Source organism: Nymphaea colorata, chromosome 1, assembly GCF_008831285.2.
Source record: "Nymphaea colorata isolate Beijing-Zhang1983 chromosome 1, ASM883128v2, whole genome shotgun sequence".
In the NCBI taxonomy this organism is placed as follows: domain Eukaryota; kingdom Viridiplantae; phylum Streptophyta; class Magnoliopsida; order Nymphaeales; family Nymphaeaceae; genus Nymphaea; species Nymphaea colorata.
Genome location: NC_045138.2, coordinates 38,765,925 through 38,790,886, shown reverse-complemented (window position 1 = coordinate 38,790,886; position 24,962 = coordinate 38,765,925). Strand labels below are relative to the sequence as shown.

General features: G+C 38.9%; 3 protein-coding genes across 5 annotated transcripts; 2 read left to right on the top strand and 1 right to left on the bottom strand.

The window, feature by feature from the left end:
- Window positions 1-1,183: 1,183 nt before the first annotated feature.
- Window positions 1,184-2,160, top strand: LOC116267942 (protein DMP4-like). The gene has a single exon (XM_031649842.1). It carries the CDS (start codon window positions 1,255-1,257, stop codon window positions 1,924-1,926), a length of 672 nt encoding a protein of 223 aa, XP_031505702.1. The 5' UTR covers window positions 1,184-1,254; the 3' UTR covers window positions 1,927-2,160.
- Window positions 2,161-6,600: 4,440 nt separating this feature from the next.
- Window positions 6,601-10,265, top strand: LOC116246315 (triose phosphate/phosphate translocator TPT, chloroplastic). Its single transcript, XM_031618141.2, has 12 exons — window positions 6,601-7,026; window positions 7,115-7,180; window positions 7,777-7,842; window positions 7,931-8,009; window positions 8,177-8,297; window positions 8,405-8,500; window positions 8,840-8,952; window positions 9,052-9,129; window positions 9,222-9,338; window positions 9,640-9,739; window positions 9,840-9,940; window positions 10,036-10,265. Exons 1-12 carry the CDS (start codon window positions 6,743-6,745, stop codon window positions 10,051-10,053), a joined length of 1,239 nt encoding a protein of 412 aa, XP_031474001.1. The 5' UTR covers window positions 6,601-6,742; the 3' UTR covers window positions 10,054-10,265.
- A 1,178-nt stretch (window positions 10,266-11,443) lies between these two features.
- LOC116246100 (SNF2 domain-containing protein ENL1) lies at window positions 11,444-24,909 on the bottom strand. Of its 3 annotated transcripts, XR_007575179.1 has the most exons (22): window positions 24,669-24,909; window positions 23,919-24,526; window positions 23,563-23,693; window positions 23,425-23,479; window positions 21,724-21,846; window positions 21,145-21,252; window positions 20,998-21,053; window positions 20,829-20,919; window positions 20,235-20,369; window positions 19,902-19,979; window positions 19,101-19,307; window positions 18,948-19,019; window positions 18,090-18,170; window positions 17,879-17,997; window positions 16,180-16,291; window positions 14,614-14,682; window positions 14,378-14,472; window positions 13,062-13,190; window positions 12,552-12,614; window positions 12,324-12,456; window positions 11,892-12,244; window positions 11,444-11,742 (listed from the first exon to the last, which is right to left on the bottom strand). XR_007575179.1 is itself a non-coding variant. In XM_031617802.2 (21 exons), the coding sequence occupies exons 1-21, from the start codon at window positions 24,802-24,804 to the stop codon at window positions 12,050-12,052; spliced, it is 2,796 nt and encodes a 931-aa protein (XP_031473662.1). In that variant the 5' UTR covers window positions 24,805-24,909; the 3' UTR covers window positions 11,444-12,049. The 3 variants fall into 3 exon arrangements, 2 of the variants coding, with proteins under 2 accessions (XP_031473662.1, XP_031473665.1); XM_031617802.2 differs by having other exon boundaries at window positions 11,444-12,244; XM_031617805.2 differs by lacking the exon at window positions 11,444-11,742 and having other exon boundaries at window positions 12,052-12,222.
- Between the last annotated feature and the right edge of the window lie 53 nt (window positions 24,910-24,962).

The window sequence follows — 24,962 nt, the reverse complement described above, 5'->3', positions numbered from 1 at the left end:
TATTGGCGATATTTTCAGGAGAGCTGTTGGTGGTTACTGGTTTCTTGAAGGATTGTTCCCAAAATTTTGCGTTTAAAACCCATCTTCCACTTTACAATAACGTGACTCCAAAGCGTAGCTCAAACTATGTCAAGTAATGAAATGAAAGGGAAAGAGTGCTCTTTCTTTCCTATGTTTGGTTGGTTACTTAAGAAAAGGGAAATGAAATGACAATAAAAAAATCTGTTTAGGTCATGTGTCAGAAAAAAAAAAAAAGAAAGACGAGATCATATATATTGGAAAATTTCAAAACGTATAGGTCATGTGTTAGAAAATTTTAAAATAGAAAGACGAGATCGAAATAACCGACAAGATTGAGACCATCACTGAAAATATCTCTTTCTAAGCATTTTTATTTTTTTTTAATAGAAGACTACTTTTAAGATACTCGTCAACACGTTGAGAATGACACCAAACTACCAGACAACGATTCACAATGCAAATTTTGACCTGTAGGTCAGCGTTTGAGTATGAGAAACTATCATCATTTAAAATTAAACAAACACCATCTGGTCCCAATAATGCCTTCCTATCCGTGTTCATTAAAAATAGTTAGTGCCCTCCCAATCTCATAAACTAATTAGTCGGAACGGATGTCAACGGCTTCAATATAATTAGTGGCAATTTAAAATATAGTAAGGGAATGCAGCAAAATATATAAAGACACAAAATTGGAGAAAAAAAAATCTTGAGATTTCGGTATTTACTGAAAAACCATGGTTGTGAATTTTTAAAATCTTATAAATTTAATTTACAGTGTTTGTGTGCATGATATTCCAGTATTTTGCTTCGATTATAGGAAACCGAATTTCTGAAGAACAAAATTCATGGTGTTTGACAAACAAGAGGCAATGTATTAGAAATTGATACCCTTGAAGAATGTGGCGGCCCACCAAGCGAACCAGCCTGAACCTGTCGCCCACACGCCAGCGCCATCCATGGCGTGGCTTCAAATGCCTTCGTCTTCGTCTCCTTCCCCTGCCCACAAGCCCTCTATGCGTTAAAGCTTCGCCAACTTGCCTCCTAAGCAAACTTCTCTGTTGATCTCACGCATTTCTTCCTTGTAAGTGAATCTCTCTCTGTTTCTCTCTGGATTGCTCTCAAAATAAATGCGCCAAATCTCGCCTTCTATCATCTCAGCTGCTTAGTCTTTTCTGTCGCTCCCCACATCTTCGTGTACACGATTTTGTTGGGCCAGCAGAGAGATTAAGCTTTATGAAAATGGCAGGAGGAGGAGGAGAGATACTGGGCAGGACCGAGGACGAAGAGTCGCAGCAGACGCGTCCGCTGCTGAGCAATGACGGCGACGACGACCAACAACAGCAGCAGCAGCGTGAAGACCGGGAGAGTTTGATACAGAAGGCGATGAGCCAGACGTTCAGGAGCACGGCCCATTTGGCCAACCTGCTGCCGACGGGGACGGTGCTGGCGTTCCAGCTGCTGTCGCCCATCTTCACCAACCAAGGCAGCTGCGACGACGCCGGCCGCGTCATGACCGCCGGTCTCGTCGCCCTCTGCGCCCTCTCCTGCTTCGTCTCGTGCTTCACCGACAGCTTCAAGACCGCGAACGGGAGCGTCCTCCACGGCGTGGCGACGAGGAGGGGGCTGTGGGTGATCGACGGCAACGGCGGCGAGCTCGACCCGTGCAAGGCCGCCGAGTACAGCCTCAAGTTCATCGACTTCGTGCATGGCTTCGCGTCCGTGATGGTCTTCTACGCGGTGGCGCTGCTCGACCAGAACGTCGTCCACTGCTTCTACCCGGCGCCTTCGGAGCAGGGGCTGGAGGTGCTCTCCTCGCTGCCCATCGGCATCGGGGTCTTCTGCAGCATGATCTTCGTCTTGTTCCCCACCACGCGCCACGGCCTCGGCTTCTCTGTAACGTCATAGACTATGAGAGACTCCCCATGACGATCTTCGGCCTGTTCTTCTGAAGAATAACGTCGATGGGATTGATGTGTTCCCCATGAATTCCGAACCTGATCTGAGATAGTCATTGAACAGAGAAACAGCCAGAAGAATCGTCATTACATCCTGTCTTTTTCTGATGAGAATTTGAGCACCTTTAAAAACGAAACTGGTTACATGCACACCCTTGTAATCATCAGTTTATATTAAATTAAATACAACACATTCTTCAACAAGCCATTGATCACTGCTGCGGTGCCAACAGTTGTCGTTTCAAAACTTCTGAGATAGAAAAGATTCAGTTTAGAATTATGGCCCCAATCAGAATTAGCAAGATCAAAATCAGGTCCTGTTGCTTGACACAAATCGAAAGAAGAAGCTGGCACCAAGATGAAGGTGCTATGTGATAGGATAAAGATTGCTGAAACAGAAAGAAATTGAGCTTAAGCAACCAAATCGAGTAAATAAGTCTCTCATTTCTTATACCACAAAACTGCTCTCTACCTGTCTGTGAATCGTGATCTCTTAGCGGTACTTCTAACTAAGCACCTGAGATTTTTATCTTTTCAACAGTTTCTCTATTGACTGATTTGAGCAAAGCCAAGCCACCAAATTGTACATACGGGCTAAGTGGGAGAGCTCATTTATGTGTTATTTCAAGCAAACGTATAGAAGGTGCAATTCCGATTTCACATCTACGGGAAATCGAGTATGTCAATAAATCTGACAGAATTCTCACGCTATCACTTATTGTATGAAACAACGTGAAATCTTGGAAGGATTAAAGGCTTAGTTGTTAGACATGCATGAGGTGCATGTCATCAACTTCTGAATAGCATTAATTAGCATAAAAACTCAAAGGCTCAAAACCCATGGGTTCGATGTCAAACTTGCATCGGGCTAGTAATCAGTAGTTGAGCTAACATTACATTCAACTCTTTTGACTCCATGTGGTTAAAAGATTCAGATGGGTGAATTTGGCACCTGCATTGATCATACAGGCTCCAGGCAAATTAATTAATGTCACCATAGTTGTTGCGGATCAGCTGTACTCTACTTGGCTTGCCAAGTAAGGTACAAGACATTCTTGCCCCCTGCCTTGGCAAAGCAATACACTTGAAACATGCAGTGTGGTGGTGAGAAGACATAGCAACATGTGGTCGATCTCAACGTCAAATAAGACAATGGTCAGACGTTTAGTCAACAACTAACTTCAAGACTTTTTTTATTAAGAAAGTCTTTTTTCATCCAAATTTTTGTATGGAAATAGATAAAGGCACTTCCAACAAAGCCTCACAGCCACGGCTTACTGAATACCAATGGTCTATTGAGAAATAACTTCAAGTGATGGTTTGTTGAGGGTCTACTAATGAAAATGCTTCTAAAAAGGCAGGTTAGCTGACGGTACCATATGTACAGAAATGGTTTAAAACTTTGGCCCACAAATGCTCAAGCGGACATTGCTCGCTGCGGTGCATCGAACAATGTGGCCTTTGAATTCCTCTCTTTAAAAAACTATGCATGACAAATTGTGCATGCACTTATATAACGACCAAATATCTTTAAATAAAGTAAAAAATTAGTTTTTTTTTTACAAAGTAAAAGAAAATCTATTGAAAGGTTAAAATCCAAAATTATATTTTTTTATAAACAATTTTAAAAGTACTACAAACTCTCTTTATTTTTTAGTTCATATATATATTTGTTGTATGCATTACAACTGGATCTAAAGACTTGTTTTGACTTGTGCAAATAGTCAAGCCCGATGAGCTAGCCAAGCTGGTTATATATGTTCGGGTCCTCAACATATTACACGTTTCATGCATAATTAAAATTTATGGAAATAACCCCATATTTATCATAAGGATGAAATGAGAAAATAAATTGTCATTTTCTTATTTTATCCTGGTGAGATGTTGAACGGATGTCGTTTTGTGTCTCGGACTCATGGGCTAGAGCCAAAGAACTGCCCGCCTCACAGTCATGGGCCGCCCTACCGCGCCACAACCCCGACGATCCGGCTGATCATGATTAGTGCCGATCAAGTTCTTCAATTGTGGACGATTCATAAATACATTTTGATCTCCATTGTTGGGAAGAAAATTTTTTTGAGAATCAACAATTTAATTTCCCCTAGATTCTTCCAAGAACTTGTATGTAAACCAAAATCCCTTGACTTAGCACATTGCATTGACAAAACAAGTTTTTTTAGTTTAATTTTACAATGGAGACTCATTCAAGAACCCAAAATCCCCTGTGAAAAATTTTCTCTGCCCCCCAGAAAAAGATTCCCAAAATTGCACGGGTACTCACATAAATTCAAATAAATTAGATAAAATGTAGTAGGACGTGTTGTCTCAGGGCAAATGAGCGTATACGTAGCTAAATGACACAAAAATGAGGTGATGGGGATCTTTTGTCCCACTGATAAATCTGGCAAAGATTTGCCCATGCCAATATGGATAAGGCCGCGAGAGTTTATCACCTCCCAGCACTCACAATTAGTCGGACCCACCAGAAACCACCCCGTCCTGTAGTGCATTGGGCGGTCAGGTGGTCTGGTCAAAGGGAATGTGTATTCATTGTCATAACCTAGTGCGCTATTCTCTTGAACTGTAAAAAGGTCCCGCGACATGTTCAGGAGATATGACCTCTTTATATGGTAGTGGAAAAGTAACTACTTAGAGAGAGAGAAAAAAAAGGTTTTATCAGGTTTGAGGATTTTTTTTATCTCTAAGTCAAGAGACATAACATAGCTGGTTAAATTGCTAGACCGATAAAAGCGTGATCATCTGTTCGATTTATTGATTGAACACTACTTTTAAGTCTCTGACTACACCACTTCTAAGTCTCTGACTCGCTTCAATGCTTAGGTGAACCAACTATACATCCTTAAATTAATTTAGAACACCTGCTTCCAAGTGGTGGAATTAGGTGAGTCCTGCCCCCTCTAAAAGGTGTTTGAATGCCCTGAACAGCTGCAGTTCGTGTGGCTGAACCCCACAGAACACCATGTTCACCAGACGAAGACTTTGTGTTCCGACATTCAATTAATTTCTCAGTATGTATTCCTTACTGCATTTACTAGTCAGCCCCACCCCACCATCAATTTGTGTGTGTCATGTGACTCGTCCCCGAACCAATACAAACATCCTTTTGCCACGGGTCATGACAAGATCCACGCATCAAAGAAGGGTGTTTGTAAGAAGAACATTCGCAAAACATCTTCGACGCATGTTAGCGGCATTTTCTTATTTTAAAAAAGATGGGGCCAATATGTACAGTATTTAGCTGTTAAATTTAGAAACAATATCCATAATCATGTCATGTCTTTTGAAACAAAAACATGACATTTCTCATACTATGGATGCTTTTGTGTTTGTTTTATCTCAAATCTGATATATATCTGCGGTGATGTAAGATAGATCTCTACGATCTCAATTCCTCTCGCATCCAACCTTAAATCCATGGTTTTTAACATAGAGGATTCATGTTATTAAGTTCCTCAATAAACTGTGGTTTTTATGCAACCTCAAATCTCAAATCTAAGAACTTAGATTATCAAACACAACCATAGTGTTTTTCTTATTAAGCACCCGCTAAACATTGTGTATCGGAATTAGATTTTAATAAGATGTTTCGGGTGAACGAGAGGGTCAATCCCACCATTTTAATAAGATGTTCACAATTCAGTTTCGTATACAAAGGAAGAAATGCCTGTATCATATTCCAATGTGTTTTCTAAATTAATAATCTGATTCTAATCCAAATCTGATTTTTAGTTTTTATCACTTCTAAATCTGAATTTGACATGACCTGGGAAGCTTTTAAAATGAACGGATATTAGACATAGGATATTTATTTAAAATTTATTACGAATTCAAATCGATTGGATTTTTATTTAAAATTGAATCCGAATCCAATCAAATGCCATGACTTAAATTTGAAGCCAACCGAATTTCTTAATTAAATTTTTTCTTCTCTGTATCTGACTGCACAAAACAGCGGTCCAGTCCATTCCCCGCCATGCAAACGGAAAATGCTCCTGGAACATCACTTGCTCCTGGTTTTCTAAAGTGGGAAAATTAAACAGAGTCTTCGATTTTCAAAAGTAAATGCTATTTTTTATTTGGTGAGTAGCAGGATGGATTGGGCACGGCTTTAAAAATCCTCCCCGGACAATACCATCGGTAAATTTTTGATAGATTATTTACCATCTTTGATCACACAAGCACCTCGATCACAAACAATGGTTAGAAATTGCTCATCATCTTCTGAGATTCTCAATTAAAAAAATTATCTGGTTTAGTTAGCTCCTCTCCTATGCCTGGCAGCATGATGCCATGAACTGCTCACTGATTTCATGTTTTCAAACAGATGAAATCAAGTGGTAGTCACTAAAAGTTTTGCCGTCGTAGTTCTGAATCGCTTGACGGCAGAAAAATCTGAGTGGCCGCTCTCTTTTTTTTTTTTTCCAATATAGTAGCACCCATAGAACAAAGGCCACATGATCGGTGACCCCAACTACCCGGGAGGAAATCTGAAAAGGTGAAACGGGAGAGGAAGAATCAACCACACGATGGACAAGCTGGCACGGAGGAGCCATGGCGTCCATACCTTCTGGATAGGAGACGGTGGAGATGTTGCTCCCTCACACCACCCTCCAATAATTTCGAGCCAACCCATCCCCCCTTCCCCCCTTTCTGTTCCTCTAAAATAGTCAGGAGCTGCAGAGCTCCATAATAAACAGGGCAGAAAGTTACCTACCACCGTCCTGCTGTGGCGTCTTCCTGAGGCGATGGCGACAGCCGGGGTGTCCGCCGCGAGGAACGCAGCCGGAATTCTCCGAAGCAAGGAGGGAGGCCGTAGCCGCAGGGAAAGCAGCGGATGGGTCAAATGCAGCAGTACCAGCAGCAGCACGATCATGGGTGGCGTTACCAGACTCGTGTGGGGTGGTGGGCACCACCGGCAGCAGCTGCTGAGCAAGGCTGGACTGTTGCTTTCGAGGCGGAGCATCGGGCAGCAGCAGCACCTTGTTCAGCCCGTCCGCGCTGCCGCCGCTGAAGGTGGAGAATCCTCCGGGTGAGGTCTGTCTGCCTTTTTTCTTCTTCCCCCTTCAGGAATTCGTCCATGGGGCTCCTCAAGGGAGTGTGTCTGTGTTCCGTTGCAGGGAACGGTCCATCAGCTTCGTGGAGAAATACCCAGCTCTGGTCACTGGTTTCTTCTTCTTCATGTGGTAATGTAATCTGCTGCTCATCTCATTCGTCAGTGATTGTGGTTCTCTGTCAGACAGACTTTTTTTAGTAGATTGTTAGTTTTAGCTGTCGCTTGTCTATCGTCTTCGGCGGACATGGAAATGTGAAGGATGGGAATACGCAACTCTTTCTCAGAAATGAGACAAGAAATTAAGAAGGTTCCATCAAAGAATAAAGTTCTGCCAGAAACAATGAAGAAAGTCACATTTCTGATATTAGTTATTAACAATCTTTTCCCTTTGTAAGTACTGGTTATTTTAATAAAATTTTGTAGTTATTTTATTAAATAGGGAGTATTTACTTAGTAACAAAAATCAAAATTTCAATACTCAAATTTTTTAAAAAAATTCTGACCATGTATTTTGTGTCTGCAAGGAAGAACCTGACTCTATGTTGGTATTTAATTGGGTCATTTCATGGAATTATGGAAAGGCGTCGACTTTAAGATTTCGTCTCTTCTAGTCCGAAATTTTAAAACTTTCCAGTGCATAGAGTTTTGTCGAATTTTTATCACAGGAAGTTCCAAATTTTAACAGTTGCCATAGGAGTTCGTTTTAAAAGAGAATGTGGCCTGCAGGTACTTTCTCAATGTGATATTCAACATTCTCAACAAGAAGATCTACAATTATTTCCCATATCCCTAGTAAGTATTCCAGCTGCACTTGTTGCTTTCTGTCATGGAGAATACAGATGAGAGGCACATGAATTTACTAAAGATTATCTTCTTCTAGCTTTGTCTCGGTGGTGCATTTGCTGGTTGGTGTGGTCTACTGTCTTGTCAGCTGGACCGTTGGCCTCCCAAAACGTGCTGTGAGTTTCTCTTGAACTTTGGACAGTTCAACATACAAATGCAGCAGCTTGCTACCTGCTTCTTCTTTCTTGAAGGGAGAAAGCCTATACTGATTCTAGACCACTGGCTAGTTCAATATAGCAGAGTCACGTTTTCTAATTACTCATGAAATGGACATTGGTTGCAGCCTATTGACAACAACCTCCTCAAATTGCTGGTTCCTGTTGCTGTTTGCCATGCCCTTGGCCACGTTACTAGCAACGTGTCCTTTGCAGCCGTAGCGGTTTCTTTCACTCATACCATCAAAGGTAAATGCTTGTCATTTCCAAATGGGTGCCTTTAAGTGAAATGTCTATGTTTTATGAGAGTGCATGCAATTTTTTTTTGTGTTACTAAGAGAATGGCAGTCATGCAGCTCTGGAGCCCTTCTTCAATGCTGCTGCTTCTCAATTCATTCTTGGTCAACAGATTCCATTGACTTTGTGGCTGTCCCTGGCACCAGTTGTTATTGGTAAGATATTAGTAAACCTTCTTTTTCTACAGTTGTAAAGAATTATGCATAATACATCCTTGGCAGTTACTTCACTTAGATGCTAGAGATTTTGTATTCATTTTAAGAACTCCAGCTTCGAGCACCAGAAATGGTCAAGGTGCTGCCATGTTCCATCAAATTGTAACATCAGAAACGTATCTGCACGTAGGCTTCTGAGGCACAGAGACATGCATTAGCTGTTTTAGTCGTTCTTCTTGGATGAATTGATAGGCTGCCAACTACTAGGGACATGCTCATGTCATACCCTTTTCCATAAATTTTTTGAATTGGACTAATCCTACAGCAAATGTTCTTCAGGTGTGTCAATGGCATCACTGACCGAGCTGTCTTTCAATTGGACTGGCTTTATCAGTGCAATGATCTCAAACATCTCATTTACATACAGAAGCATCTACTCTAAGAAAGCCATGGTCTGTCTCTCTCTCGTTCACCCCCTCTCTCTTCTCTGTCTTCGTGTGGTCGTGCCTGCTTATGAGCAAGAATAACATTTACTTTTATTGGTATTGCAGACCGACATGGACAGCACAAATATCTATGCATACATTTCGATCATTGCTCTGTTGGTCTGCATTCCTCCGGCTGTTATTGTAAGTGATGCTTATAGTTGATAAATTTATGGTAATAGAGAATAACAGGCTTCGCTGGTGAGTTTCTTGTCTAAAGTCATGGCTTTTTACAGGTCGAGGGTCCACAACTGCTGCAACATGGTTTCAAGGATGCCATTGCTAAAGTTGGTCTCACAAAGTTCTTGTCTGATCTCTTTTGGGTTGGCATGTTCTACCATCTCTACAATCAGGTAAAGCCATCCCTGCCAACAGTCGAATCATTACACTTCGTTTAATGAATTTATAATAGATTGGCTTATACATTTTCGCAAGAAGGTCCTGTTTTTCAAGTTGCTACTTACTGCGAGGTACTTATTAGTTGCTTATCACGCAGCAATAGATTCTTAAGATCAGTTACTGTTGAATCCGACAGGATTACTGTCGATTCTTTTTTCCACAGAAGTTGAATTGGATGCCAAAATTTGCATAGGTCGTCTTCGATTTGAAAATAATTGTATTGCTCACTGCCTGAAATCCGACACTTTTTTTCAGCTTGCAACTAATACACTAGAACGGGTAGCCCCCTTAACGCATGCAGTTGGAAACGTATTGAAGCGTGTATTCGTCATTGGATTCTCGATCATAGTTTTTGGTATTCATTTTGCCATAATCATCCATTTATCAAATTCCATTCGGCTTCCTGTTATCCTGCTTAGCAACAAGACTGACCCATTGCCCTGATGTGACTATAGGAAACAAGATCTCTACCCAAACAGGTATCGGAACAACCATTGCTATTGCTGGCGTTGCAATGTACTCATTCATCAAAGCCAGGATGGAAGAAGAGAAGAGGGTAAGTCCTAAGATTTGAGATTCATCAGTCTCAACATATTGTCCATTTCTGGCACTTGTTAGAACGATTCACTAAGACTAAATGTTTCAACGCAGAAACAGAAACTTGCGTGAGATGCTGCTTCTCCCAGCTAATCAAGACTCTTGGAGAACGGATTTATGTTCGGTTTCTTCACTCTCAGTTCTGTGTAATGGAGAACTTCCTTTTCTAGGGCTCATGGTTTCCATGAGACATTGTTGTGGAATTTTAACTTCCTGTTCCTTCTCCCGAGTGTGCACCAAAAATAAATCAGACCGAATAGCAATTCCAACCTTTTCGTCAGGAATTTACTCTCCGCCTCATTTTCTCCCTACTGGTTGGATTTGAAACCAGAAAACTGCCACTGGAGTATGACTACGGGGGTCCTGGTCGTAAGGGAGAATATGGGTCCAATTATGAACTATAATTGGAGAAATCATTGTGCAAGTCTTTTTTGCATTGACATTTTAGTTGAAACTCATGGCTAACCTTCCAATTTGGAACAAAATTGCCTACAACTTCTGCCACGAGCTCTGCCATTGACAGTCCAAGGGAAGAGCGCCTATGGGATCTTGCATGTCGCCTGCTATAGTAGTAAAAGTGTTCTGAAATCACAACACAGCCAAGTCGAATCCAGTTAATCCAAACCAGACTTTAGGAGGTGTTTGATAGTGTCGAATTTGAGATCCTCAAGATTTATCCTGAGAACCGTTGATTTAAGATGTGATAATCCCTCCTTCGATCTTCTCAATGCTGAGACGTAAAATAAGGATTTTAGTGTACATCTTAGGTCTGATCTAAGATCCTTAGTTTGATAAATCATGAATTTTAGAATAGATCTTTTGTCACATCAACAAAAATTGTCGGGTCAGATCTATAGATTTCAAATCTGGAGTAATCAAACACCTTCTAATGGATATAATGGATATCATGTTTTGAATAAGGAACACAGAGATCGGATTTGCGAAAAAAATTTCCCAATTTAATCAACAAAAATCACAATTCATTACCTTAGACAACAACACCCATTAAGTGCAAGACTTATTGGCGATCAAAAGCTAATCGGGAATAGGGCTGCGGCAATAGGGGGGGGGGTGGGGGCGGGGGGGGGGTCTAATGATTTACAATCAAGTCATATCCAGCGGTAAACAAATTCCACTTAATTAAATTTTATGTAAGCATATTCAGATTCTGTACAAAATTTGGCCATTTTTAAACAAAACTTAGATCTGACTAGTATAAGAGCGGATTGATATTGTTGTTGGGTTGGATCCTTTTATCAATTCCCAGTCAGATTATTAGAATTTGCTTAGGAAGGTGCATGCAAAAAGTGAATCAGCGCATGCCATCAGGCTTCGACATTCTACGACCAACTTCTGCTTGTACGTGATGTTGCACTGTGGGCAGACATCGCTTCCAGATTATAATACACATCGAAGAGGAGTAAAGCAGTCATACACTGCGTTGTAGTCATGTAGCACAATCTTAAATCAGAAGAGGTACATTAATTGCAAACTGATATATAATTAAGTAGAGTGCTTTTTCAGATTGCATTTTTTTTTATTAGGCTTGAACTAATTGCCACAGTTTCCTTTACACCAAAAACGCCTTTTCTAAGCATGCAATCAGCCTTTTCTAAGCATGCATGAAAACAAGAAATTAATCTCAAAATCAAAAGCAGACTTCCTCCAAGCAAACATCTGCACAGAATGCATATCAGGTAACCCAGTAGGCGACCTTACAAAGAAGAAACGCACCAACGGCTCCGTACTTCCTGAAAACATCTGCACAGAATGCATATCAGGAAACCCAGTAGGCGACCTTATGAAGAAGAAACACAGTGACCGCTCCGCACTTCCTGGTTAGTGTTGAGTCGGCTATACACGAGACCAACAAGCAAACATGCTTCTAGACTAGTGGTGTTGCTTATCACCTGCAGTGACCGCTCCGCACTTCCTGGTTAGTGTTGAGTCGGCTATACACGAGACCAACAAGCAAACATGCTTCTAGACTAGTGGTGTTGCTTATCACCTGCCAGGCAACCTGATGCGCCTTCAACTATACATATGCTAGCTTGTCACTTAGTTTCAATTACTTGTTACTGAGAGACAACTTCTGTAATTCCAAGGAAATATCCACACTAACAGATTTTTGTTTGTCTTCAGCCCGAGAAGACAAATCGTCGGGTTGAAGATTGCGTGCAGAAAACTTAAGAAGCTCTGAATTTAAGGCCAAAATCTTCTTTTTGATGTTCTCTCCCTTATCTGATAGTTTTGATACAAGAGACTGAAAAATAAGTACAGCCAATCAATATAAAGCAAGCAAAAAGAAATATATTAGAAAAACACTAAATTATACCTAATACCTTGTTTTCTAAAATTTGACTTAGCCGCTTGATCCTCTCCCTGATTTCCGATTCATGTAGTCGACCATAGTCAGCAGTCGAAGGATCCATGGTTTTTTGTTTCCATTCCCTTGGATTGACTGCCAGATGAGCACTGAAAGGGCAAGTAATTTAAATCATTACATCTGACAATTCAAAGAGGACATTTGTTGTTTAGTAGTACATAGAATTATTAATGTTCTCTCCTACCCATCCACATTATGCTCTAGATAAGAAGTGGAAGATGCACGCCCCACAGAAGTAACCTTCTTTCTGCTTATAAACCATAAAAAAAGTGAGCAACCTGTAAAAAATTGATTATGTCTAAACCAACCAGCACCAAAAAATGGCTTATTTTTCATGTGCAAATACAGCATTTAAAAACAGCCACAAATTCTACAAAATATGAACTCATGCAACAAGCTACATTTACTTCAATTAATTTAAATGCAACATTCAATTTTCATATCATAACTAGCTTCATTGCCTGATAAGAGAGAACTGAACCAATTTTTGAAAAGAGTAGGAAAAGAAAGAATTCATATAATCTAGTTTTGCATCTTCAATTTCGGTATAATCTGTAGCTAATACACATGAAAGATGCAATGAAAGGGCAGCGCCATTTTATTGTAAGCTATGACAAAAATTAAGAAAACTAACAAGAAAATAAAGATATTCCAAGTCATAAAAGGGAACCAATATGGAGACAATGTTCCTTACCTTGGTGCAACCCAATCCTCATTTGCAACTGATAAAGCAGCAGTCTTGGAGAAAAGCAAACTATGATGACTGATACCAGCAATACCTTGGCTATGCAGGAATTTGACATGATCCTTAAAGGAATCATCACTATGAAGACAAATCAAACAAATTACACAAGTCAAGAAAATATTCGACCCAACAAGCAATGCAGTGAAGAGTAGATACACAAAGCCAAAAATAAACCTCTTAAGAGGGATTGACGTGTCCAAATTAGAGATACATAATTTCTTAATAATATATTTTGACCACAACACTTGAAAGTGCAGTATGGCCATTGCTTGGGCCAATTTGATATGACTTTCGGACTAGTAATCCAACAGGCGCTAAAGATTCTGAAACAGTGAAGCCATAATGCCTGCATAAAAACAAATTTCGGGGTTTTTGGTTTCTGACTTTCTGTCAATTTCAGTTCTTCACCCTCATCATCTTCCCACCACTCCAACCTCAGATCCTTTCTTTTGGTCCTGATGCTCTTACATTTTTGGATGGTAATACAAATCCACCACCCTAAATTTCGCCACTTTTCCCCCTCTTTCCACTTGGCACTTACAAACATTCCTCTTTTTGTTGCATCTACCTCCCTCTTTACTCTTTAGTCTTCAGGCATTTTTCTAAGATCCCTTTCAGATTGTATAATTTAGCAGTCGTATTCAAATGTGGCAAAAGCATAATAGACACTATAAAACTATTGATCAACTGTCCATTATTTGCAAAAGGACCACAAAAAAAGTGTTTATGGTGTCAGATTCGAACTCAAATATTCAGATGTCTCATAAATTTCAACATGCATATTTTATTTTGTATGCAATACGCTCTACATAAACAGTGTGCATGCATATGCTTTTAATTCCAAATGAGGACACAGTCGACATTTAACTGATGCATCCAATATCCTACTACTATCTCAAAAGTAGCTTCAGATCTTATTTAGCAAACCAGGGTATGGAATTTGTAATTGTAAACCTTTCTGAAAAAGAAAACTATGAGGTTAAAGAGAATAACCAATATACACAAGGAAAAAAGGGAACTCAATGGTCAACAGCTCGACACTGGCTATAAAAGCAAATCTAAACTAGAAGCACAAGTATAAAACAAAAGCATCCTCCGTTATACATATCATGAGAATGGGGAAAAATTATCTCGAGCTCAAAAAACATGAAAACCTATTATTGCCAAAAGCATAACAGCTGTACAGCTTTGAAGGACCATGCTACATAACATTTACCAAGACTGCAAATGTTAAATTCAAAGTAAATAAGTTAATCAGATCATACATTATATGCTCACAGTCATGCTCTTCATGCAATTGCTTCTGAGTAAGTGAAACATCAAAACCCTGCTCAGGGAGGCTGAAGAGTTCTCGGATATCCTACAAGAAATAAAAGCATTGGTAGGCAATTAAATTTTACAAAATAAAATAATATATAAAATGTGCAAAAGGATGGACAATTTCTTAGAAAAAAGAAGAAAATGGAGCAGAGCAAAAAATCGACTGGTACCAAAAGCATACTTTCTGGCTAAAATATCGAGTCTGCTCCTTCTGTTCTGTAGCAGTTTTAAATAAGCCTCCCTTGAATACCTAGCAGATTTTAGATGGGAAAATGATCAGGTAGTGAAGAAAATTAAATTAGCCAAGACGAAGATTGCAGAATAAAAACATGGGTGGTGCTACTGAGAGCATGTGATAGTTTCAAATGACAGTTAGCTAGAGAGTGCTTATAAAAGGCTTTGATGAAGCTCTGTGACTCCATCATAAGATGCAACCGCCCAATACACAATCTAATTCTATAGGAAGCCCATTGGAATGAGCCGTCCAAAACAAGCGTCCCTAAGTAATTATACCACAAAATCAACATTTCTAGAACTGTCATAATCAGCAGAATGTAACAGTAGCAAGCAGCACATAAGAATCTACTCAGATGAACTAACCATGGTTGGAATGTGCAATATATACCACATAACGGAAAAACTAAAAGAAAAAATTCAAATGGTAGAAGGTCAAAATGATCCCCAAATGCAAAAGGTATGCAAAGAGTGGCTTATAATTTAGAAGACACTATATGTATGCAACAAGAAATCCTTCACCGTTAAAGCAAAAATGCTGTGATGTGTGGCTATGACATAAATATTGTAATGTTAACATGGGCTACAATAATATGGAAATAGTATCACAGATTCACTGTATTTACTACAAGAAATTACATATTTTAATCTGTATACAATTTATTTTTTATTTACTTCATCATTTTAATAATCTTAAGTATCATATAAACCCACTGCTAAAAATATTGTTCTCAAGTTAACTCACAAGTCAAAAGTTCTTTAGAGATTTTGTTTCCCACTAGAAAATCTCAGGAAAATTGTGAAGATTCAGCCAGTGAAAACATATGAAGAATAATAGAAATTTTATGAAATGGTAATCTTTAAAGTTTAAACTGACTTTTTTTCACAAAAATATTGCTAGAAATTCGAAACAGATCTTGGAAATAAAAAAGCAAAAAACATATATTTGAAGTACATGTAAAAAAAATAAATATCCATAGGGAGAAAAAGTATCATAATGTATATTTTTGGCAATATTTCGAAATATTTTCTCAGAAACGTTTTTTTCATCCTTTTGGCAACAACATGGTGATACTTGCAAAATTTTTCTGCTATCTGTCATAATGCACAAACTTTTCACAACAACAATTGATGAAACCTAGATATTATAGTCCGTTTTTTTAACTTTCCTCTATTACTTTTGTCAATCTAAAAGTGCAGGACCTTCTGAAAAGTTCTGAGAAAATCTGCTACGGAAAAATGATAAAGGCACAAACCTAAAAAGGAAAATCGTGCAGAGAAATTCCTAAGAACAGGGATTGTGGCTGTTAACAGAATCATTATGAATGCTCAAAGTCATTGATGTTGTCCAAATTCTGAAATGATTATTTAAGTTGAAATGGAATGTCGTCAGCAAGCTGAAGTTACATGTTATCTACAAAACAAAAAATTGTTGACCAAGAACTCTTACAACAAGACAATTATAGAAACTCAATTCAGAAGAAAAAATCAGGAATTGATCAAGAAAAGTCACCTGCATTTTGTATATCTTCTCTTCAATGGTGCCACAAGTCATCAAGCGATACACAAGCACGTCTTTGAGTTGCCCAATTCTATATGCACGGTCTACACATTGATTGTCCGTACTGTTCAAACATTCAAATGCTAAGGTCTATGTCACAACGACGCATGGATGTGGAGTCCATGATAGGCTCAAATACCAATTGAAAATTTCATGCGAGAAGAAATATCAACTAAATGAGAATACATAAAAAGTAATGAAAATGCTAAAATGAGATACTTGTCCATATTCAAGTCCACAAACACACAATTGTGACATGACTTTTTTGGCACCGCGAGCAGTATAGCGGTACCACTGCTACATAAGAAAGCATTGGTATTGACTGCTATCAACTTACCCTTTCAAACTTCTTGATGTTGAGAAATAGAAAATTAGATCGACTTGACAGAAAAATTAACTAATTAAACTTCTTTCATCTGAGTAGATCGTGAGTATTCTGTCTATTGAAAATGATAGATCTATTGAGTTGATGAATGATACATTGGCTCCAGTTTCAATTGAGGTTTACCCCACTCCCTCTCCCCTGGCTAGCATCAAGTCCTGACCCCGAAGGGAAGCCTCTTCAAAGGGATATCCAAAGGGATACCTTCACACTGGGAAATCAAAAGTCAAAAGAAATTTGAGTGCATCCATTGTCATGTCCTTAGATATTGGATCAAACAAGCCCTTAAAGTGCTGGCATACTTGAGGGAGTCCAAAATAAAGCATCTCTGTCACATCAGACCATAATGATCAATCTCAACCTTGCTTTGGAAAGATACTGTGGCAATATTGGCAACCAGAGCTTCACAATAATAATTGCAACTGGTAATAGATACAATATCACAATATTCTGGAGTTTCCATCAAAAACTTTAACACAATTTAAGCATCAATTTTCTAGTTTTTATTTTTTAACTTCTGTATTTGAGAAACCTTCTTAATGGTCTTCCGCTAATTAGCATTTTTTTTAGTCTCATATAATTTTCAATTCAAAAAAGTATCCATATTTCCGCAAGAAATAATTTGCAGAAAAGAAAAACAGCAGCTAAAATTCAAACTCAATAGCAAGAGACACTCGGCCACAAAAGTAGAAGGACAAAACAACAAAAGTTTTCCATATGCATCCAACTGCAGATTTGGTCAAATCGATCGTGTATTACAGTTAATAAAGCACCACAAAGGAGGACAACGTTTCTGAGAATGAAATATGCATTAAATAAAGAAAAATCACAAAGAATGTGCAACTTTGTGTGCCACTACATGGAGAACAAGATTAAGCAACCATTAAGAAAAAAATACTAGAAGATTTCATGAGCACTTGGAGAAATGCATTTCTCTGATTCCTTGCAACAGGAAGGAAATAACTAGGCAGCTTTTACCCTCCAATAACATGCACCGAAACAGAACCAACTCCTGAAACTAAGTATATGAAATGATCCATCACAAGTAAAAAAAATGGGAAAAAGGAAAAAATCAGCAGGACAAAGGCCTCACTGGTTTTCTGAGATTGGTCAACATTGTATTCAGTGAAGAAAACAAAGATTGGTCTTCAGATATCAAATATATTTAGAGTGATGCTAGAAATCAGATTCATTTCTAAGGACATCCACCAACAAGGAGAATTTATATTTCACGATTCCACCAAAAAAAAAAAGAGAGAAGAGATTAACCTTGGATTCCAAGCTGGATCCACCACAATTACACGATCAGCTCTTGTGAGTGTCAGTCCAAGGCCACCAACTTGGGATGTCAAGAGGAAAATGGGAGGCGCATTACCCGCTTGGAATTCCTGTCATTAAGTGTGGTATCCTCATTGCCTGAAACTGGGAAAGAATTCCTAAACTCAACTTGCAATGTCAAGAGTAAAAAGAAAGCAGATACATTGATAATGTTTTGTCTTTCTGAAGCTTTGGTGGTTCCATCAATGCGTGAAAACCCATAACCTTTGCATTTTATTTCATCCTGCAACAAGGGAGTAGACACTCTCATCAAATAATAGTCATTTTGCAAGGAATGAAAGAAAATTTTCAGACAGCTTAGAAGACTAGACCACAACCAGGAAGATGGTAGTGCCACAATAAAAAGAAGCTTCTTTAGCATTTTATAGGCTACAAAAGAATGGATACCATCACAAAATAGCAGAGCTATCAGTCCAATAGCAGCAGAGAAGGTAACGTAGGAACATGACATAGCCATGTAGGCCCTTCCCAATCCATAAACCTCCAGCTTTTTTCGATATTCCAATTAAAATTGCACGAATTTGTCCAATTTTGTCCTATTTGCTCCAGAATGAAATCCTCATTCTATGAACAAGATTCTTTCACTGAAACATCATAGATAAGTCCCCTTCACTTTTTCATGCAATTTCTTTTGCCCGACTTTTCTCTTCTACTCATTTTATTCACAACCTATAGCACATTTTTGTTACCTTAATATGCCATGAGACATATCATCAAATCCTTGACCTCCTTCAGCTTGACAGCTGAAATGGCTTCCCAGCCAGGAGTACAGTGCAACTGACAGTGTTTCAGAAGACTTGAACTAAATGGAGAAATGGATAAGAATTGGACCCAGGGTTTATAAATCGGGCTGGCAATCAACTTTTTGCTTGTTGGTAAAACAACTAATTGAATTCAAGCAACAGCCTAAATAGATCGATTAGTTCAACTTGCAAATAGATCAATCCCAGGCATAGGCATAAATCATGTTCAATAATAATTCTAAACAATCAAACCATACCTGAATGATGTCTAACATCTTCCGTGTCTGAGAAAACACAAGGACGTTATGATCTTCTGCAACCAAGTTTTCCTGCATGGTGATTAGCAGAACAAGTTCAACATTTGCAAGGAAAAGGGACCAGCAGAGACAAGCATAGCCACAAGCACGTACCAGCAAAGACATCAGAAAATTTATTTTGCATGAAACATTGCCCAACTGTCTTGGTGCATCATCCGAAGAGATTCTCGTAACATCCATCACCATCTTTTCCATGAGAGCATGATCGTCGCCATCAAGCATCTTGTCCATCCCTTCCAACACGTCATCTGTTGCTCTTTGAGTCAACAGAGACGGATGATCACATATCTTTTTCAATACCTATTGCACCATAAGCATGGAAAAATAATAAAATATCAAATCTTCACCACTAAAAGTTTCCAACTTAAAACAAGTTATAAATGGCATAAGCATGAACCCCATTCTACCTTTCTTGAGCAACACATCCTATGTTTCTCTGCTTGCTCAATTGAAAGTAAGTGCAAAATATGATCCCTACAAGTTTTAGGAGTTTTCTTATGCATGTTCAAGGACTGGTCAATAAGTTGTTAACCAGTGCAGCTACACCACTTCTGAAGCCCACGTTGCTGGAGCTCTACCTTTTACCATTGCACTAGATCCAACCGTTTGTTAGGATGATATTTTACTGGGTTAAGTATCATAGAATAATGCACACAACATCTTAGAGGAAGTTTAAATTTTAAACAATCGGGCACTATCATTCCACTATCTACAGCATGCAACAATGGACAAACTATAGCATCAATTACAAACAACAATGACACACTAAGCACAAAAGACCATGAAAACTTCAAATAACAAGCAACGAGAATTCCAATACCAACAAGGTATGAATAATTGTGATTGGTTGCTAAAAACTTCTAGAGGGAAGCAGAAATTTTGAGGAACTGTTACAGTTAAAGCAGCCAATGGTGATCCTTGGACTGACGAAAAAACTGTCTCACTCTGTAGAAATGCTTCATACAATTGCCTCTGCCACAATAAGAGCAACTGATCATTAGAACAGGTTCAGCTAGTACAAATGATTAACCTAAGCTGAGTCAGACAAATAAATGATCTTCACCTATTATGCATGCCTATGAAGCAACTTTACCATACAGGAAGTAATGAAGAAATCTAACATGATGAAAGGGCTCAGAGTTCTTGATTCATAAAGTGAATGAGATGATAAAACCAATTACGGCAACTAAAAGTCTAAAACATCATTACAAATTTATAAGCTACCACCTGACATGAGGTAAGCCTAAGCCAGACAATTATCTCCTCCTTTTTAGAAATCTTTGCAGATTTGGTATCTTCATGAAGGAAAACTTCACTTTTCAGTCGACGCAGAAAATATGGTTTGATCTTCTCTCTCAATTCCTGTGAACAAAGGGAAACTTCAGATAATAATCTATTATTCATGCATCAAAGAAGTATGAAATACAAATCATGCAGAATTAAACTCAGACATCACATCCTAAAAAGTAGAACCAACATAGTTGAGACATGAAAACATAGTCTGTTTGGACTCAAGTTCAGTACAAAAGTATCAAAGGAAAATGACAATACAGAATCTCAGATATTTTTATGAAGAAATCCATTAAATATGATAGCAAGGTAGCATTGCTGCCACACTGGAGAACAGAAAGTGCATTTCATCAGCAAAAAGGCCCAAAACTGTGCCAAACGAAATCCCTGGATGCTGGCTCAAGCACTTGGAGGTAGAATGCATGTTAAGGAGATAAACGAAAAGCATGTGTCCACCCAAATTTTATTCACATGCCCAATCATCAAGAAATCAACTTCTATATGAGCAAAAACAAACATGAGCATTCATACTTTTGCAACTGTTGATCCCACCCATTTTTCTCTGGCAGTAGCACTTTTATCATTTCCTCGGAGAATCGGCTTCTCATATTTTTCCTTAAACCTGTGAGTAATTGGAATAAAAAACGTTATGAAACTGAATAACAATCATTAGAGCAAATTACAGAAACATAGGCCTTACTCATTTTTATCTCCCAAAACTTTGGGACAGCAGAAGTAAAACAAGGCCCATAATTCCTAGAAAAGCCACACAAAAAAAGTTAGTCATAGCAAAAGTTACATACAACGACCCGCCAAAAAGAAAAGAGGATATTAAATAGCATAGCACCTTCAAATTATTCTGTATAGGAGTTCCACTGATGATGACTCGATGTGTACCTGGGATTTGGATCAAACTTTTGGCCCTTTGAGTAGAAGGATTCTTTATGGTATGACCCTAATCAAAAGAAATAAGGTAATGAAAAAATAGAGCTTCAACTCATTCACAGGTATGATTCATAAATACAGTAAATCATAAAAACACTCACATGCAATGTGACCATTAAATGGGATGCTACAATGAAACAGAAATACTACACCAATTCAAGCAGTACCTAACAATATAGTGCAACAAAAAAAGGCAAAGTGTGTGATAGTGCAACCACACTAACATTTGGACAACATAGAAGCAAAAAGGGCATTTTCATCTACCAACAAGCTGAAAATGTGAATGTATATAAATGAAGTCCCTATGTTTTCTTTGTTTCTGGTCCATCTCTTTTCACATAGTCCCAGAGTAACTTCATGGACCAACCCAAAAAAAAGAACCCTTAAGGATTTTAAGTCTAGTAGAAAGAGACATTATAATTCTACATGATACTAAGTACAAGGAAATACTTTATGAATAACTAAGCAATATCATGCTAACCTCATCAAGTATAATGTAATCCCATGTCTCCTCACTTGTATCATCATCCAAGAAGTCATTACCACATAACGCCTTTGAATTGTTACGCACGATATCATATGTAGTGAGGAGAACACCACCATCCTATTAAGTCAGCAAAACTATGAGAAAAACAAGGTGCCACATAATTGAAGCATTTACCATCTTAAGCTAATATGCATGGGGATGGTAATATCAGACTGCCAATTCAGAGTGAAAATCACTCTTTTCAGTATTTTTCCTTTCCAACAGCTACAATAACAGAAGAATTGCATAACAAAGTTTTCGAGAAAGGTAGCACAAGAAATAAGTTAAAACATGAAAGCCAGGTTTTAAAACACAGTAGTGACTCGGAACTCAACTTGGGTGAACTCAATGACTTGACCTCGTTTTGGCAACTAGAATTTTTGCATAAAGCATATTCTGTATTTGGATATGTATATAATAGTATTTTCTATTTGAGTATCACATTTATATATTGTACATAACAGGTATCATAATGTTATTATATATATGCATCTTTGTTTGTAATATCATAAAAATTTAACAAACTTAAGCACACAAGTTAATATCATTTGCATTGCACGGTTGTGTAGCACATGTACATATATTCTGTACGTAAACGACTCGGTTAAGAACTTAAGACAACCTATGGCTAAGGCTGTCCAACCCATGACTCAACTGAGTATAGACAACATTCTTTTTTCCAGATTGACGGCTGAGTCACCAACTCAACTTGGTTGACTTGGATAAGTTTTCAAACACCTCGGAAAAGCACATGGATCGTGGATCCTTTATACTAGGCTAAGCGAGCAGCTCCATCAATTTGACTAAATGTGAACTTTACATCTAGCAAGAATTTTTAGCTACATAGCAAGCACTTTAAGTGAAAAAATGGACAAACTGTATTATACAAAATCAAGATATTTTGAGTGACTACACGGCATATCAAACATGACAGTCAAATAAAATGACTATGCATAATATATAAAGTCCACAGCCGTGAACTTTAAACGCTAATAAGCAGATGAAGATTTCAAATAAGGCAGTGGCTGAGGCCTGCGTGGGCTTGTGTGCAATTTCCCACACAAACTGCTTATTTACATATTGGTGCCCCTTATATAGTTGCTTATTTACATATCGATGCCACTCAGCTATTTTACTATATATTTGAAGGGTTTCGAATTACAGCCCCTCAGCCAGAAAATTGCTGCCTCTGCCATTGGCATTAAGTCCATAAGACTGGACAGCAGTAACCAGATTGTTCCTCAACAAGAGCTAGTATGAGAATGGTTCTTCTGGAAAAATGAGAACTCCATTTTATTGTCATATTCACTATGCAAACACATAAGCATCTTTCTCTAAAATTAGAAGTTAGAACATGAAAGGTTAAATATTCACAAATGGGCAAAACCAGTTCTTTTGACACGGTAGGACACACCATCAAGAGCTCTTATAACTTCAATAAAAAATGTGCACAAACACTAGCAATTTAGTTATTTTGATTTTTCAAGTAAAGAAAAAGCAAAAACAGGCAAAATGACTGGATTAAGAGGTTAAAGAAGGAAAAAACAACAGTTAAATACTTAAGACACTTAAAAAGCATATCGCATAAAACAAAAAACGGAAATAAGAAGTAAAAACTAAGATGTGTCACAGCAACACTGAAACTATATCACCAACCTGAAGCACGGATTTGAGCTCATAATCCCTTAAGCTTCCAGCATTTCCAAAGTATCTGCAAAGACAATATGATCAGATCGTTCGGCATAACAGGAAAACTGAACCAACGTATGAGAAATTCTAGAAACAAATGCATACTCGCGAATCTTTTCAGAGAGGCCCACAACAGAAAGTTCCTTAATCCAATGTCCAAGAAGAGTTTTTGGAGCCACGATAAGAGCCCGCTTTATAATGTTGGAAGCAAACAGACCTGCCAAAAAGGCTGATATCTGCAAAACATGAAGTAAAAGATGAGGGTGGACATGCTACATTTTCGTTTAAAAAAATGGACTACCAATTAAAGTTCCATCGTACTATATGGACCGATTGGTTCCTATGAGCATGTAAAATTCCAGGATTAGAAATGGACTGTAAATATAGACATTCAGATGCATTAGAAGCTAAATGCCATGCTACAACAAACAGAGGGAAGTCTGCAACTCATGGAAATTTACCTGCATTGTCTTCCCAAGACCCATATCGTCGCCAAGAATGCCACCGCCCAACTTGCAATGGATGTCCCACAACCACTTCAGGCCTTCACGTTGATGAGGGAACAGCATTTTCGCGACTTTCCCTGGCAGAGTATATGTTTTCTGTTCGCCAACGAACGTGATGGAGTCCGTATCGTCGTAATGAGATTCACCATCATCATCCAACTCTTCGAATGAATCACCGACCCGAGAACCAGATGACAGTGATGAAAGGGCACTTTCGTATTCTGGTTCTTCGACGGCATCAACCACCTTCTCATTCTCTTTACCACGTTTTGCAATGGGGCTAGGAGTAGAAAGATCGACAAACTGGGAACCGTCTTTGCCGCGATCGATCCCCTTGCCCTTCTTCGTCTCGATTGACAAGCTTTCGAGTTTCGAACTCAAATCTTTCAGTATGTCTCTGATTTCAGACGGCGAAGAATCGTTCGTCCCTCGAACATGACGACCATCCTCGTCGTCAAGGATGGTTTCATCGAGGGTAGATCGCTGGGATTCGTCGTCCTTGGAGGAAAGCTTGCACAGGCGACGCCGACCTTGGACTTTCACCTTCCGCAGGGTGTCGACCTCTGCCGCAGGAGCAACGGGAACGATTCAGTCAATTCGAAGGGTCGATCGTTTCCCCAGTGACGGAAGAGCCCGGGCACATGATAATACAAACTAACGAAAACCAAAAGAGACATGGAAGAGGAGGAAGGGAGGAAACATCACCTGGTTGCTGGTCATAAGTTTCATCTTGATCGTCGACCAAGGAGAAGGAGGGTGGTCGGTCGGAGACGTGAGACGTCAAGTGGCGAATGAGACGAGCGTTCCTCTGGTTCAAGCTGCGAGGCTCTCCGTCCCCCATCGTTCATCCAGAGAGCGAGAGAGACTGGGGGGGAAAGACCGAAGAGGGGAGGGGAGCGGCGATTTCAAATTTTTGACGCCAAAGGCAGGAAAGCGGATCGACGGCTTCTTGGACGCAGTGGCGGCAGGCGGTGTTTGGTTCGTGTTTGATGGACGCGG